This window comes from Salvelinus fontinalis, chromosome 10, assembly GCF_029448725.1.
Source record: "Salvelinus fontinalis isolate EN_2023a chromosome 10, ASM2944872v1, whole genome shotgun sequence".
Lineage (NCBI taxonomy): Eukaryota > Metazoa > Chordata > Actinopteri > Salmoniformes > Salmonidae > Salvelinus > Salvelinus fontinalis.
Window position 1 is genome coordinate 26840978 of NC_074674.1, and position 17855 is coordinate 26858832.

The window sequence follows — 17855 nt, forward strand, 5'->3', positions numbered from 1 at the left end:
CTTTGAATGGAGTCGATTGCGCAATCAGTGCCTCTATAAAACACCAAATACCAGAAGTAACTTCCTTTGACTGCCTGCGCGTGGCGCGCAAAGGACATCCGACTGCCTCCTTCCAAGCTTTAGTTTAGCCAGTAATATTTCTCCGGTCATATTTTTACTCGTTATAGGTGTTAACAGCATCATAAGGTAGTTAATTTGAACCGTTTTATAGCAATTTATATCCGTTTAGTGCGATTTTGAGGTATTGCTTTGTGCACTTTGAAGCGCCGGGCACGTTTCGGGGTCCCGGTCGAACGTTAGTGGGCATTTCGACAGACAAGAGGACATCTTTCGACCAAAAGAAGATTAGACCCAAGAAAGGATACATTGCCCAAGATTCTGATGGAAGATCACCTCATAGTAAGAAATATTTAAGATGATAAATCGTTGTTCTGTAGAAAAATGTTAAACGCACGTTCCGCCATTTTGTTAGGTGTAGCTTTGCTTGGCCCAACCTGTATTGAAAAGTAAGGATAATTAAAAAAATGTAATTCCGCGATTGTATTAAGAATTAAATTGTCTATCAATCGCTGTCCACCCTATGTTTTTTAGTCAAGTTTATGAGTATTTATGTATAAGACTAGATCACTGTCTAATATGGTGCACGACATTTTCTGACCAGCTGGGCTACTTTTGTCATTGTCTAACCATGATTTTGGTGGCTAAATATGCACATTATCGAACAAACTCTATATGTATGTTGTAATATGATGTCACAGGAGTGTCATCTGAAAAATTCTGAGAAGGTTAGTGAAAAAATTAATATATTTTGGCGATGATAACGATATCGCTCTCTTTGGCTTGAATCAGTGCTCGGGTAACGTTTGCATATGTGGTATGCTAATATAACGATTTATTGTGTTTTCGCCGTAAAACACTTAGAAAATCTAAAATGTTGTCTGAATTCACAAGATCTCTGTCTTTCCATTGCTATGTGCTGTGTATTTTTAAGAAATGTTTTATGATGAGTAAATTGGTAATACAAGTTGCTCTCTGTAGTAATTCTAGTCGCTTTGGTGAGATTTCTGATGGTGGCTGCAATGGCAAACTATGATTTATACCTGAAATATGCACATTTTTCTAACAAAACCTATCCTATACCATAAATATGTTATCAGACTGTCATCTGATGAGGTTTGTTCTTGGTTAGTGGCTATCAATATCTTAGTTTAGCCGAATTGGTGATAGCTACTGGTGGAGAGAAAAAATGGTGGACAAAGAAAAATGGTGTCCTTTGCTAACGTGTTTAGCTAATAGATTTACATATTGTGTCTTCCCTGTAAAACATTTTAAAAATCTGAAATGGTGGCTTTATTCACAAGATCTGTATCTTTCATTAGGTGTCTTGGACTTGTGATTTAATGATATTTAGATGCTACTATTTAATTGTGACGCTATGCTAGCGATGCTAATCAGTGTACATAGTTGAATGTGCTGACAACAAAATCACACAAAAATTATCAATGGAAATCAAATTTATCAACCCATGGAGGTATGGATTTGGAGTCACACTCAAAATTAAAGTGGAAAACCACACCACAGGCTGATCCAACTTTGATGTAATGTCCTTAAAACAAGTCAAAATGAGTAGTGTGTGTGGCCTCCACGTGCCTGTATGACCTCCCTACAATGCCTGGGCATGCTCCTGATGAGGTGGCGGATGGTCTCCTGAGGGATCTCCTCCCAGACCTGGACTAAAGCATCCGCCAACTCCTGGATAGTCTGTGGTGCAACGTGGCGTTGGTGGATGGAGCGAGACATGATGTCCCAGTTGTGATCAATTGGATTTAGGTCTGGGGAACGGCGGGCCAGTTCATAGTATCAATGCCTTCCTCTTGCAGGAACTGCTGACACACTCCAGCCACATGAGGTCTAGCATTGTCTTGCATTAGGAGGAACCCAGTGGCAGTCAGGCTACCTCTGGCGAGCACACAGAGGGCTGTGCGGACCCCCAAAGAAATGCCACCCCACACCATGACTGACCCACCGCCAAACCGGTCATGCTGGAGGATGTTGCAGGCAGCAGAACGTTCTCCACGGCGTCTCCAGACTCTGTCACGTCTGTCACATGTGCTCAGTGTGAACCTGCTTTCATCTGTGAAGAGCACAGGGCGCCAGTGGCAAATTTGCCAATCTTGGTGTTCTCTGGCAAATGCCAAACGTCCTGCACGGTGTTGGGCTGTAAGCACAACCCCCCACCTGTGGACGTCGGGCCCTCATACCACCCTCATGGAGTCTGTTTCTGACCGTTTGAGCAGACACATTCACATTTGTGGCCTGCTGGAGGTCATTCTGCAGGGCTCTGGCAGTGCTCCTCCTGCTCCTCCTTGCACAAAGGCGGAGGTAGCGGTCCTGCCGCTGGGTTGTTGCCCTCCTACGGCCTCCTCCACGTCTCCTGATGTACTGGCCTGTCTCCTGGTAGCGCCTCCATGCTCTGGACACTATGCTGACAGACACAGCAAACCTTCTTGCCACAGCTCGCATTGATGTGCCATCCTGGAAGAGCTGCACTGCCTGAGCCACTTGTGTGGGTTGTAGACTCCGTCTCATGCTACCACTAGAGTGAAAGCACCGCCAGCATTCAAAAGTGACCAAAACATCAGCCAGGAAGCATGAGAAGTGGTCTGTGGTCACCACCTGCAATACCACTCCTTTATTGGGGGTGTCTTGCTAATTGCCTATAATTTCAACCTGTTGTCTATTCCATTTGCACAACAGCATGTGAAATGTATTGTCAAACAGTGTTGCTTCCTAAGTGGACAGTTTGATTTCACAGAAGTGTGATTGACTTGGAGTTACATTGTGTTGTTTAAGTGTTCCCTTTATTTTTTTGAGCAGTGTATATCTGTTTATTTTTTGTGTTGATACAGGGCTCATACGTGAAAGTATTGTTACTGATTTTTTTTATCCTTCACAGTGCCAGTGATTCTGATTATGAGCCGCCAATGTCTAGGTGTCCATCTCCCTCTGAAGCTGGTTCATCCAGCCAGACCCCCGCTGTCTCCGGCTCCACACCTACCCGGCCATCTAGAGTTGTGAAGTCAGTGACAACGAAGAGGAGGTGGGGAAGAGAGAAACCTGCAGACAGAGGGCCAGAGGGTCGTTGGCACTCTGTGTTAGAAGACGATGTGGAACCAAATCCACCAGTTTTTAGACCCAAAAGGCAGCCAGGACCTCAACTAGACATGACTGCAAAGTACAGCCCCCTTCAACTTTTTCAACTGTTTTTCACCTCGCCAGTTGTTGATTCCCTGGTGGCGAACACCAATAACTATGGGGCAAAGAAGCAGGCAGGAAAGAAAGAGGCATGGAAGACCATTTCCATGTCAGACCTTTTCTGCTACTTTTCAATGGTCATTTACATGGGGCTGGTGAAGTTGAAAAGTCTAAGGGACTACTGGAAAACATCAGCTCTCTATCAACTGCCTTTCCCCATGACTGTCATGTCTTCTAAAAGGTTTCAGACTATCTCACGGGCGCTTCACATCAGTGACCCAGAAGTTGATGGGGAGAATGACAAGAAGAGAGGCACACCAAGGTTTGATAGGCTCTGTAAAATAAAACCTCTCTACCCCAGCATCGTTGATGCCTGCAAGACTTATTTTCAGCCCGCCCAGAACCTGTCCATCGATGAGAGAATGGTAGCCTCAAAGGCTAGAATCAGACTCAAACAATACATGCGTAACAAACCAACCAAATGGGGTTACAAGCTGTTTGTTTTGGCTGATTCTGTGTGTGCCTACACTTGCAATTTTTTTGTTTATGAGGGAAAAAACAGTTTTGCTACCGGTAATGGACTGAGTTATGATTCCGTTATGGAGTTATTGGATTTTCAACTGCTGGGGAAGGGCTACAAACTTTTTGTGGACAACTTCTACACTAGCCCTACCCTGTTTGCAGACCTGAGGAAGCTGGATGTGTGGGCTTGTGGCACCATTCGGACCAACAGGGTGGGATTTCCAAAGACCAAGGTGAACGACATGCCTAAGCGGGCTGAGCGGGGTACCATGCGATGGATCCGTGAAGATGGCCTGCTGTTTGTGAAGTGGATGGATACCAGAGAGGTGGTCATGTGCTCCAGTATCCACAAGTCCTTCAGTGGAGATCATGTCATCAGACGTGTAAAGGATGGTTCCCGGGTCATGGACGACAAAAAATGTCCCCATTCCTGCAGCCATCAGGGACTACAACAAGAGCATGGGAGGTGTGGACCTGTCAGATGCGCTGATAGGATACATTGTAGTACACAAGACCATGAAGACCATGAAATGGTACAAAACATTTTTCTATCATTTCATTGACATTGCTGTGGTGAATTCCTTCATCCTCCAGAAGGAAATGGCCAAGAGCTGTGGACAGCCCCCCATCTCACAGCTAGCCTTCAGGGAGCTGCTCATCCAGGAGCTTGCTAGCTACAGCAAGTCCACTGCAGCACCTTCTGCTCCAACCAGTGCTGTTCACCTGCCCAGATTCATCTCTGCAGGCATGAATGTGCCTCAGGGCAAAAAGGGCACAGTAGGTGTCACGATCGTCGTTACGTGAAAGAGAGGAGGACCAAGGAACAGCGTCAAATGAACACATATTTAATCAACGAAGACGAAGAATCCTTACAAACTAAACAAAACAACAAACCGACAAACGTGAAGCTATAATAATGACAAGTGCAGACACAGGCAACTTACACATAGACATAGACAATCACCCACAAACTACCTAATGACTATGGTTGCCTAAATATGGCTCCCAATCAGAGACAACGATAGACAGCTGTCTCTAATTGAGAACCAATCTAGGCAACCATAGACATACATACACCTAGACTAAACATTGCCCCATAAACATACAAAAACACCTAGATAATACGAAACACATACATCCCCCATGTCACACCCTGACCTAACTAAAATAATAAAGAAAACAAAGATAACTTAGGCCAGGGCGTGACAGTACCCCCCCCCAACCTGACATAGAAGGGGAGGGTCCGGGTGGGCCTTCTTACGGCGGCGGCTCGGGTGCGGGACGTGGCCCCCACTCCACCATAGTCAATACCCGCTTTGGTGGCGCCTCTGGAGTGAGGACCCTTACAGCGAGTCCCGGACTGAAGGCCATCCTAGAGGGCGCCACTGGACGGAGGGGCAGCTCCGGACTGAGGGGCAGCTCCGGACTGAGGGGCAGCTCCGGACTGAGGGGCAGCTCCGGACTGAGGGGCAGCTCCGGACTGAGGGGACTGAGGGGACTGAGGGGCAGCTCCGGACTGAATGGCAGCTCCGGACTGGAGGGCAGCTCATGACTGGAGGGCAGTTCATGACTGGAGGGCAGCTCATGACTGGAAGGCAGCTCATGACTGGCGGGCAGCTCTGGCAGCTCCTGGCTGACTGACGACTCTGGCAGTTCCTGGCTGACCGACAACTCTAGCAGGTCCTGGCTGACCGACGACTCTGGCAGGTCCTGGCTGAATGACGACTCTGGCAGGTCCTGGCTGACTGACGACTCTGGCAGGTCCTGGCTGACTGACGACTCTGGCAGGTCCTGGCTGACTGACGACTCTGGCAGGTCCTGGCTGACTGACGACTCTGGCAGGTCCTGGCTGACTGACGACTCTGGCAGGTCCTGGCTGATTGACGACTCTGGCAGGTCCTGGCTGACTGGCGGCTCTGGCAGGTCCTGACTGGCGGGCGGCTCTAGTGGCTCCTGACTGGCGGGCGGCTGTAGTGGCTCCTGACTGACGGATGGCTCTAGTGGCTCCTGACTGACGTACGGCTCTAGTGGCTCAGGACAGACGGGCGGCTTTGACGGCTCAGGACAGACGGGCGGCTCAGACGGCGCTGGGCAGACGGGCAGCGCAGGCAGTGCTGGGCAGACGGACAGCTCAGATGGCGCTTGGCAGACGGGCAGCGCAGGCGGCGCTGGGCAGACGGGTAGCTCAGATGGCGCTGGGCAGGCGGACAGCGTAGACGGCGCTGCAGCACCTTCTGCTCCAACCAGTGCTGTTCACCTGCCCAGATTCATCTCTGCAGGCATGAATGTGCCTCAGGGCAAAAAGGGCACAGTAGGTGTCACGATCGTCGTTACGTGAAAGAGAGGAGGACCAAGGCGCAGCGTGAAATGAACACATATTTAATCAACAAAGACGAAGAACACTTACAAACTAAACAAAACAACAAATCGACGAACGTGAAGCTATAATAATGACAAGTGCAGACACAGGCAACTTACACATAGACATAGACAATCACCCACAAACTACCTAATGACTATGGTTGCCTAAATATGGCTCCCAATCAGAGACAACGATAGACAGCTGTCTCTAATTGAGAACCAATCTAGGCAACCATAGACATACATACACCTAGACTAAACATTGCCCCATAAACATACAAAAAACCCTAGACAATATAAAACACATACCTCCCCCATGTCACACCCTGACCTAACTAAAATAATAAAGAAAACAAAGATAACTAAGGCCAGGGCGTGACAGTAGTGAGACATCGTTGTGCGCTTTGTCACAGGAAATGCCCCATCACCTGCACCGCCTGTTCAGTAACCCTCTGCTTTACAGCAGAAAGAGACTGCTATGGGGCATGGCATGAGCAGCACAATATTGTGTAGAGGACTGATGGTCTTTACAATATTGTAAATAGAAAATGTGTAAATAGTTACCCTTGTTATTTGTTTGTTTATTATTATTTTTTTATTTAAAAAAAATCATTTATGTATATATTTTTTGGGGGGGGGTGTTAGAATAGCATTTATGTATTTTGTATATAGTTTTTTCCTTCAAAATGTATCACTGTACCAATTTGGCCACTTGGGTACATTTGGGTACATTTGTGTGGGACACCTGGGTGACTTCATGCTCAATATCATGTAGCTCGCTCATTTTTGAAGTTACAATAAACGGGTACAACAATAAAAAACTAAAAACGTATGTTTATTTCCTTGTATTTTCTTCTACCAGATCTATTGTGTTATATTCTCCTACATTCAATTCACATTTCCACAAAATTCAGAGTGTTTCCTTTCAAATGATACCAAGAATATGCATATACTTGATTCTGGGCCTGAGCTACAGGCAGTTAGATTAGGGTATGTCTTTAGGCGGAAATTGAGAAGAAGGAGGGGGGCCACCCCAAAGAAGTTATTAAGGAATAAATAAAAGGAGGCAGGTTGGTCGGGGTGGCTGCGCATATAACACGATTGTCTAGCAACCGCTTGGTCGGGGTGGGTGGGCATTTAAATGAGGGAAACATATTTACTTTTACTATGTTACGTCTGCCCCTGGGTCCAGTTTGACGTACTAGGGCAGAGGCTTTACTTGTATTGGAATTAAAACGTGACATGTTTTATAACCCACTGCTTTTTTGCCTGCTTTAGTTTGTTTTTATTCATGCTATTTGGCAAAGTCCACTGATGAAATGGGTTGAAATCGCACTGAGTGAGCATAGAGCATCGTCCCCGCAGTATCGTCCCCGACCAGCAGTGTCGGCAGGTGCAGTAGCGTTCAGCCCGGATCAGGTGAGGACAAGCAACGTGAGGACAAGCAACGGAGAAAAAAGCTCATATAGTCAATTTACAGTCGTAGCCTACAGGCAGACCTCTCTAAGGTTTTTCTTCTTTTGATTTATGTTGTAATCTTATTTTTTTTATTTCACTTCATGAGATTACAGCTGGATGCGCTCACATCGGACAATTTAACTTAAATTGAGCTGCTTTCGTGTGTCCCCTTTACAGCCCGCAGCAAAGGGAAAGTGTGCAGACACATGCCACAGTCCTAGCTAGGCTACTAAAATGTTGCAGTCTGGCTTTGGTTTTTAAAGCTTGACAACGAATAACCAAAAAACAAAACCTGCAAGAAAACACCATGCAAAAGAGAAACATGTAGGCATATTTCAGCAACATTTTGATCAGTAACCCAGGCTGGCTACTCAACTACAATATAATGTTGCATTCTACCGCACCGGTGATCCATGCAGCGCAAAAAAATGTAAAACATGTTTTAAGTTTAAATGTTAAAACAAACCTATAGCTACGTTTTTGTTATTTGTTATTAAATACTTTCTGATTAGGGTCGCAGCATATTATGCACATCTGCAAGCAAAGCAGCTAAGGCTGGACAAATATTATTTATAAGAGATAAAATAGCATACAAAATAGCATGTTTTAATATGTTAGAATGCTATATACAGCATTCTCTGTATATAAGTGGACATTATAAAGAGCCATATTTTTTCTAATAAACAATGGCCAGTTTGGGTTGCAGTTGCACGTTTTTTTGTGAAAACAAATAGGTCATGTCTGGCCCGCAAATTCGTTGTTTTTTAAATAGGTCCCTTGCACTGATTGAGTTTGACACCCCTGGGCTAGCTTATCTACATAGCAAGCTAAAAACACAGTGCCTAACGCTAGATAGCTAGCTGCTGGGAGGATGTCATGTCATTGGAGGAGTGGGTGAGTGACCAACAACCCCCCCCCCCCCCCATATCGTTTTTCTGTGTCTACAGCTAGAGATGCAGGTGTTATTTGGCTAGCTGGCAAGAAATGTGATTCGCTTTGCTAGCTAGCTATCTATGCTGAATTTGAACGATTGTTATCCACATTTAGCATATCTCTTAGTTGTCAGTCAAATGTATTTGGCATTGATCAAATGGGTGGGCAGGCAGACAAGTTCCCATTCAGTTGTCAAAACGTGGGTTGGGACAAGCATGCATTGGCAGGCAAGATGCAGAAGGACAAGCAAGCTGCTATTCCCCATTGTTTCACTGCAATGCTGATGAACAACTAGCTTCAAAAGCTTGAGAGGGTTTATCCAATGTACCCTTGTTAGAGTTTAGCTCATCTTGCTCTGGCTAGCATTAGTTGTTGATCTTGTTGTTGTTGATGTGCATAACTGAGGGAGAGATACCTTTTCATGGTTGTTTGATCAATAGGACTGTGAAGTTCCCAAATGTAAGAGGACTCCTGTGGTATGTACATATTTGCAGAAATCCATTCAGGTGTATTTTGTGGCTTTTGGCCAATGCGTTGTAATGCTCTAAAGTCGCACTGTTGCTTCTGCCTGTAAACACACAGTCCATTCCAAAGTGAATGATGGCAGGCCTGTGTGGCAAATGGCTTATTTGATTGGCTATTAGCTCTGATTGGCTATGGCATACCGGTCTGCATAGACACCAGTCCTGGACAAGACAGATGTTTTTATTAGGTTTTATTTGCTGCAGTGTCTATTAATTGTCCAAACAGAATTTTCACAAATGCCTTACTATACGTCATTCCCAAACATTCTACAAATTTATGAACATTTGAAATTACCATAACTAAGTGCTCGCTTGTCAGAAAATAAAAACAAGGTGTCATATTCTTACTGGAGGTGTATATGAACATATTTTAATACGATGTCATGTTACTAAAACACTGTCAGTTCCACTTTAAGTGCCGTTGAACAGGGTATGGTAGTAGGTGCCAGGCACACCGGTTTGTATCAAGAACTGCAATGTTGCTGGGTTTTTCACACTCAACAGTTTACTGTGTGTATCACGAATGGTCCACCACCCAAAGGACATCCAGCCAACCTGACACAACAGTGGGAAGCATTAGAGTCAACATGGGCCAGCATCCCTGTGGAACGCTTTCGACACCTTGCCCGACGAATTGGAAGTTCTTAATGTTTTCTACACTCAGTGTATGTGGATAGGATTTCAAAGAAACTTCTTCAGGGATTTTTCCAGTGTGGCTTGTGCCTGAGACCGTTGCTGTCCACTTTCCTGTGGTGCTGAACTTCCAAACGAGTCACTGTCTGTTTCAATGTTGCTGAATCTCCAAATTACCTATCACTCCATTGTTTAAGTTGTAGTGTAAAATACTTTAAAATAGGTTTAGTTTCAAATCCTGTTTAACATTGTAGGTAATGTTGTTCTCGAATAATATAACTAATGGCTGAAAGACTACTATGTCATATACCATACATTTCTCAGTCTAAATCTTTCATATTAGTCTCTCATGTCCACTGTTCTTTTATTTTCTTAATTAATCTATCTTAATTTTATATTTGTCTAGAAATGTATGTGTATATATATATATATATTTTTTAATCTTTCTCATGTTTTATTATTTTATTTATGTACAGTATGTAAAGCACTTTGAAGTGCAATTTTCTCTGTTAAGAAATGTGCTTTGCAAATAAAGTTTGATTTGATTTGATAAATCAACTCTAATCAAGTGCTATTTGCATGTGATGGCATAGGATTGCATTGTTCACATTATTGTTGGTGGCCTATTCTTAGATGGCATGCACATATTACCTACCGATTGTGACTGTGAATATCTGTAGAGGACAGCCTGTGGATGTTTATGCGGTTTTGTATAAATTCTAGGCTGCAAAAGATAATGAAGGATGCAATCTCATCCCCATTAAAGCAGATGAGGAAGTTGAATATTGTGTGCATATTGTGGTGAGAAACCTACTGTAAATTCAAAAGGGAACGTACAGAACAGGAAAATTGCAAAAAGCAGGGGTGTCAATCTCATTCCACGGAGGGCCGAGTGACGTAGACAAGCAGGTGAGGGGAGTTCCTTAGTGGCCTTAATTCATCAATCAAGTACAAGGGTGGAGCGAAAACCCGCAGGAACTCAGCCGTCCGTGGAATGAGTTTGGCGTGTCATAAAGGAACAAGAGACCATATTTTGTATTTCAGTACGACATTTATTGAGCAAATGCTGCTGGGAAATCATTCATGATGAGTAAAGACATGGGATTGCAAACTGTAGCACCTCATGTATGTTCGGTATTTAAATTCAAGTCCGTCCTATGCATACAATAATGTATGTGGGCGCATTTACAGATTTATTTTCAATTGCACTCGTAAACATAATAGACACTGATACAAAGCATGTTTAAGGCTAGGAGTTTCTTCAAGGTTATTTATGCGTTAATTGCTTTGGGTACTGTATGTTCATGATCATGAGTTCATTGCACCATCGTCATTCTCTTTCTTCACTGTATTGTATTGTAGTTGATTGTATTTTTTTGGCTCAATTGGTATCGTCACATAATAAGTAAGCTTACTTCTGAAGTGGACCCTCCCACCTGGGCCCCCCAAAAAACTTCATTTGAATGAAGATGCATTTCTATCACTCTCCCATCCATCCATCCATACATACATGTTAGAGAGGGGACTCCCTCCCTGAGCTAGCATGCAGACGCCCCCACCCGTGAGCCCTCCTGTGAACTGCAGATAGAAAGAGAATTAATAATCTGTCCCATTCCCAAATTTTCCTGACCATATCTGCAGAAAAGCTCATTTATAGCTTCACTCAACATGCATTTTAGAAATTTTAGCTTTGTCACATCATATGGCTTCTCTCTTTGCTTTTCTGTATGTTTGAGAGTGGTTATCTTTATTACATCGCTCTAGCTGTATGATTGCTTGTCGTCGTGTCCTCCTCCCTGACCCTCCTGGGTGGATTGGTTGGGGCGCAGTCACTCGGTTTCGGTCACCACCTTGACGGACTTGGAAGAGTGTTTCTCCATCGTCTTGCTGGACACCATCTTCTCCTGAATCATATCCTCAGACTCTTTCACAGTCTCGGTGACAGTGACTGATTTAATGACATGCTTGGCTCCGTCCTCTCCAGTGGTGATGGTCTCCACCGTTTTGGTGATGACCACCTTCTGGCTGGGGTCATCTTTCTGGTTGGGGTCATCTTTCTGGTTGGGGTCATCTTTGGTGGGGCTCTCGTCCACTCCATTTGAGATCACATCCGTCTCCTCTTTCTTCCCATCGTCTTTTTTGTCCTCTGGGGCACCCTTCTCCACTTCTCCGCTCAAAGCTGCATCTTTCTTTTCTACCTTCTCTTCCTCTGTGTCACCCTTTTTGTCTACTTTCTCTTCTGCAGCCTTGGGGGCCTCTGACTTGGGAGCTTCTGGTTTGGGAGCCTCATCCTTAGGGGACTCTGCTTTAGGGGATCCTAATTTGGGGGATTCAGATTTGGGGGACCCTACAGGTTTGGGAGATTCAGATTTGGGGGAACCAGCAGGTTTGGGGGATTCAGATTTGGGGGATCCAGCAGGTTTGGGGGATTCAGATTTGGGGGATCCAGCAAGTTTGGGGGTTTCAGATTTGGGGGAGCCGGGCTTTGGGGATTCAGATTTAGGGGAACCAGCTTTGGGGGATTCATGTTTGGGGGATCCAGCTTTTGGTGACTCAGACTTAGGGGACCCAGCCTTAGGGGATTCAGCTTTCAGGGAGTCTGGCTTGGAGACTTTTGGGGCCTCAGATTTCTGGACCTCAGCTTTTGGGGCCTCACTCTTGGGGGCATCTGTTTTTGGAGACTCTGTCTTGGCTACATCTGCCTCATCTGTTTTGTCATCTTTCTCATCCTTTCCTTTCTTATCTTTCTCATCCTTATCATCTCCATCTTTGGATCCTTTGTCACTACCTGCAACTTCTTCTTTATCACCACCCTCCTCTTCTCCCTCTCCCTCTGCTGTCTCTTCTTCTCCTCCGCTTCCTTCCTTCTCTCCAGCCTTCTCTTTGTCAGGAGAGACCTTTGATTCTGGGGCTATCTCCTCTCCCTCTTCCCTTCCTTCTCCCTCATCACCACCTTCTGCATCATCTCCCTTCTCACCCTCACCCTCATCCTTTCCTTCTTTCTCACCCTCTTCTTCTTTTTCTCCCTCCTCGGCACCCTCTCCATCTTCTTCTTCATCACCACCGTTTTTGTCCTCCTCTTCCTCCTCAGCAGGGGCGCTGGAGCTCACTTGGGCTTCAGTGGAGGCTACAACCTCTTCTGAGTCACCCTCTCCCTCTTCTCCATGACCCACTGCTTCTTCTCCTTCCTCTTCTCCCTTATCCTCTCCTTCCTCTTCTCTGTCATCTGTGGCCTCTGCCTCCAATGCGGCAGACAGCTCCTGGGCAATCTCTTCCAGGTCCACGTCCATTTCAGACTTCTCATCCTCCACCCTGGTCTCCTCAATGATCTCCTCTACAAACTTGTGCTGGACCTTCAGTTTGGGAGGCCCAGACTTGGACTTCTTAGAGGAGGTGACAGCTTGGCGGTAAGGGAAAGTGCTAAAGTGGGTCTCCTCACCTTCTAGGAGTTTCCTGCAAGAACAATAGAAAATTATATATAGTATAGTGTAGGCCTAATATAAAAGTTAGGGTTGATATATACTGAAAAAATATATAAATGCAACATGCAACAATTTCAAAGATTTTACAGTTCATATAAGGAAATCAGTCAATTGAAATAAATAAATTATGCTCTAATCTATGGATTTCACTTGAATGGGCAGTGGTGCAGCCATTGTTGGGTCTGGGAGGGCAAAGGCCCACCCACTTGGCAGCTGGGCCCACCCACAAAAGGGCTTTATTACAGACAGAAATACTCCTCAGCACCACCGAACCACCCCACCACCCCTCAGACGATCACGTAGGTGAAGAAATTGGATGTCCTGGGCTGGCGTGGTAACACGTGGTCTGCGGTTGTAATGCCGTTTTGACGTACTGCCAAATTCTCTAAAGCGACGTTGTAGGCAGCTTATGATAGAGAACTAAACATTAAATTATCTGGCATCAGCTCTGGTGGGCATTCCTGTAGTCATCATGCCATTTGCATGCTCCCTCAAACCTTGAGACATCTGTGGCATTGTGTTTTGTGATAAAACTGCACCTTTTAAAGTGGCCTTTTATTGTCACTAGCACAAGGTGCACCTATTTAATGATTGTGCTGTTTAATCAGCTTCTTGATATGCCACACCTGTCAGGTGGATGGATTATGTTGGCAAAGGAGAAATGCTCACTAACGGATGTAAACAAATGTATCTACAACATTTTTGAGAAAAAAAGCTTTTTGTTCATGTGGAACATTTCTGGGATTTTTTGTTTCAGCTCATGAAACATGGGACCAACACTTTAAATGTTGCCTTTATATTTATTTATATATATATATATTTTACACATGATGAAATACAATCTTTTTGTTCCTTAATAATGAGTACAATTTTTGTTTCTTCGTGTTTAAAAAATATATCCGTCGCACTGTACCTGTATGCAGCAATCTCGATGTCAAGAGCCATCTTGACATTGAGCAGGTCCTGGTACTCGCGCAGATGACGCGCCATCTCCCACTTCGTGCCCTTGAGCTCATTATCCAGCTGGTGGATGGTCTCCTGCAGAAAACAAGACCAAGAGACATGAGCTGGTTAGGAGCTGTTATTACCTGGGCCTGTGTGGAACTCTGAAAAAATATTTGGTTATCTATTTTTTGGAGCAGGATAGAACCCTTTGGAAGTAATATGTAAACTGTAAAAAAAAAAAAAAACAATTTCGTATTTTGTTCCTAGTAATTAATTAGGCTATATCACAAGCACATTGAAACGTGTGTAAATGTACAACACATTAAAGCGCTTTGAGATTTCATTACAATATCGTTGCAATAACAATTGAAAGTGTGAAGTCACCCTGTCTCCTTGTAAAAGGGCAAATCAATTGATATGTTGGAGACCGTTCTGCGCAAAAGGTTAGGCTATTATTGTTCTGTGAAATAATTTATTCTGACGCAGTGTACACTGTTTCAAGGGCAGCCTCTTCACACTTGTTCAATAGTCCTCCTCGAAATCTGTGTGGGGTGAGGCAAGGACACAGCCAATGAACGCATCGACCCGCGTCTCTGACTCGGCAAAAAAAAAAAACGTTTGCTGCATTATGTCTCCCCTTAATTAAGAACCCTACAATGTCTCCTGACTTTCACCAATTGTCGCAGCGTATAAGTAGCCTAATGCTTCAACAAGGATGGGCGATGTAAAAGCCGTGCCCATAAGATGTCAGCATTGTGCCATTTATCTTAAAGCAAATGCGCAGACACCACCATTGCGCAGAGCTTGTATACCTAGATAAAACACATCTATCTATATTAACACAATAAAACAAATATAATATGTATATGTTTCTTTCTCAAAGTAGGGAACTCTCCTTATAGGTAGACCTAAATTAAGAATAAAAACCTCATAGGAATCGTGATAATATCCTCGCACGACTCTGGCACAATTTGATAGCCTATATGATAAACGAAACACATCTGATAATATTATTTAGCCAACTCTTTTCACTACGTTGCTTCTCTAATTACACAAAGAATACAACTTTATAGAACAGTTCACCATTAAGCCTGTGGCTGGGGGTTTCTGTAAGAAAACAACGCCAACAGTGGGTCTCATCATACCTGCAGGCTGGACAGGTCGTTGTTGTGTCGGTCCTCGATGTCATTCAGCTGCCTTTCCAGTGACTCCCTGGTTCCCCGGACGGATTCTAATTCCACGGTCTTGGACTGGAGCTGGCGGCGGTAGTCCGCAATCTCATCACGGGCGGACTTGATTGCATCTTTGTTTTGTTCCGCAGCATCAGTGAGCTTGGAATAGCGGCACATGAACCACTCCTCCACCTGCTGCAGGTTCTGGTTGGAGTGGCCCTCGAGCTGGGTGCGGATCTCCCGGAGCGCCTCGGTGATGTCCGTCTTCTGGAAGTCTTTCCTCTCCATGGTCACCTGCGACGCCTGCACCTGGGCAAACAGCTCGCTCACCTCTTCCTCGTGGTTGTTACGGATAAAGGCAATCTCATCCTGCAGTGACTGGACTTTCTTCTCCAACTCCGACTTCACTAACTCAGTGTCGTTCATATCTTTTTTGAGCGCCCGGATGATGCCCTCCGTCTCATCCCTGATGCGAGCTTCCTCATCGAAGCGGTCCCTAATTCTCTGGATGTCCTCCTCGATGTGGTCTGTGTCGAGCTGGATCTGCGCCTTATCGTGGTGGATCTGCTCCAGCATGGAGCGCAGCTCCTGGAGCTCCTGGTCGTATAAATCGCCTAGCTGGGACTGCGACACCTGCTTCTGCCGCAGCGCCTGGATCTCCTCCTCAATCTGGCTGTTCTGCTGTTCCAGATAGTGCACCTTGTCGATGTAACCGGCGAAACGGTCGTTTAACCCCTGGAGCTGCTCTTTCTCATTGGAACGCTTGTAGTCTCCGTTAGTTTGACTGAAATCAACGCTGTCGGCGGAGCTGAGGAGTGTGGAGCTGTACGCTCTGGCTACCGGCATATTGACGCTCCTCTTGTAGGGCTTGTTAGGGCTTGACCGGGACCAGGACTGAGAGCGGAACCCGCTGGAGGGGGTGCCGGAGGAGCGGCCGTAGCTTGTCCTATTATCCATGCTTCTCCTGAATGGACTCCCTACCGTGTCCACCGGGTGGTAACTCATCCGGCCAGACAAGGAAGTGCGTGTGCAAATGGCTGGGAAGGTGTGCGAGGTGGAGTAGTGGGGTGGGTGTGTGTGTGTGTGCAGATGCGGGGTGGATGGCGCTCACAGCATTCTTAGCCTCACCGGCTGTCCTTTATATACGAAAGGCGCAATCGTTAAAAAGGCAAGTATGAACTGTTTTTACTGGCTCATTGATCTAATGGGGGAGGGCCATGTCTCAACCAACCCCTCAGACTTTTCAAGAAACACCACGTGGGAGTGTGAGGGTTCGTGGGTGGCGGGTTGAAAGGCAGAGGAATAATCACACAGGGGAAAAAAGGAAAGGGGCGATTATCATTAGGATGTTTCCAGAACTGGAATCATTCATTCGAAACCATGCAGATGCTGAGTCATTCATTAGGATAGCCTATGTGTTCAGGTATTTATCAGTTGTCGCTTGTCACCGAGTGAATATATAACTTTCTCGCAATATTGAACATTAGTGAGAAAGGAAATGACCGATACATCTCTGCATTTTCTCATTCAAACAACCAATGTGCAGCATTTCTATGCATGGAGATGTGACTTATGGAGGAGTTCAATGTCCCATGTTAATTCTTATGTTCCCTATTGTTACTCAGCAAAAACTGTTACACCAATGCAATTCAGAACGAGACCAATATCAGCACCTTGGAAAGAGCCAGTCCGCCAGACGCTAGCCATTCGTTTAGCGCTAGCAGCACCATGGGCAGCGACTTAAAGCAGCCACACACAATTCCCGTCTTTATAAGACGTTTGAAAGTGTTCAAACATTTTCTTTCAAATCGAAAGTCGATCCTTAAATGTATTTAATGAGTATTTCATCTTTGCCAACGAACATGTATAAAGCCGACCTAATTTGTTAGTATTGATGTTATGTGTTTGTGCTAAATCTTCAATATAGGTGATCGATTACTTCTTGACATCAAATCTCCCGATGCTAGAGGGATTATACCATCAGTGACATACCGATGACGTATAAACTGAGACCACCATAAGGGCATAAGGGTTCAATCAACAAGGCTATGCAGGCTATGCATGCATGAATCATCTGTGAGCACTTGCTAGTTTCAGGAAATGATGAAGCGTGAAGTTCATCTTGGACAAATTTGCTCTCTTGTGCTCTTTTTGAGACATTTCTAATCAAATCATTTCTGTAGTGATGAAAATGCATCCAGACTGTAGACTGTAAAAATGGAAAGTCTCAAAACACCGTGATTGTGTAATGAAACCATGAAAGTAATGCGCCTTAACTGAGATCTGGTGTTTGGAGAGTGTTTGACTGTAAACCTAATGTAAGTGTTTAAATAGACGGCATGTATTTTCAAACAGAAATCAAGTACTCTGAAACACTCACAGTGGTTCTTCAACCTGAATATTGGTGTTTTTAAGAGAGTGTTGTGAAAACACTTTTTGGGGTATCAGTGCATCAAAACACAAAACTGTTTCTCATACAATCAATGGTTTAGAAATGCAAATGGTTTCTAGCCTAAATATTTGATTGATGATAAGGGCCTATAGATAATATTGTTTTGTGGAATTACATT

The 17855-nt window shown here is 44.8% G+C and overlaps 1 protein-coding gene across 1 annotated transcript; it reads right to left on the minus strand.

The window, feature by feature from the left end:
- Positions 1-10717: 10717 nt before the first annotated feature.
- Positions 10718-16393, minus strand: LOC129863886 (neurofilament medium polypeptide-like). Its single transcript, XM_055936264.1, has 3 exons — positions 15259-16393; positions 14082-14206; positions 10718-13139 (listed from the first exon to the last, which is right to left on the minus strand). Exons 1-3 carry the CDS (start codon positions 16288-16290, stop codon positions 11516-11518), a joined length of 2781 nt encoding a protein of 926 aa, XP_055792239.1. The 5' UTR covers positions 16291-16393; the 3' UTR covers positions 10718-11515.
- Between the last annotated feature and the right edge of the window lie 1462 nt (positions 16394-17855).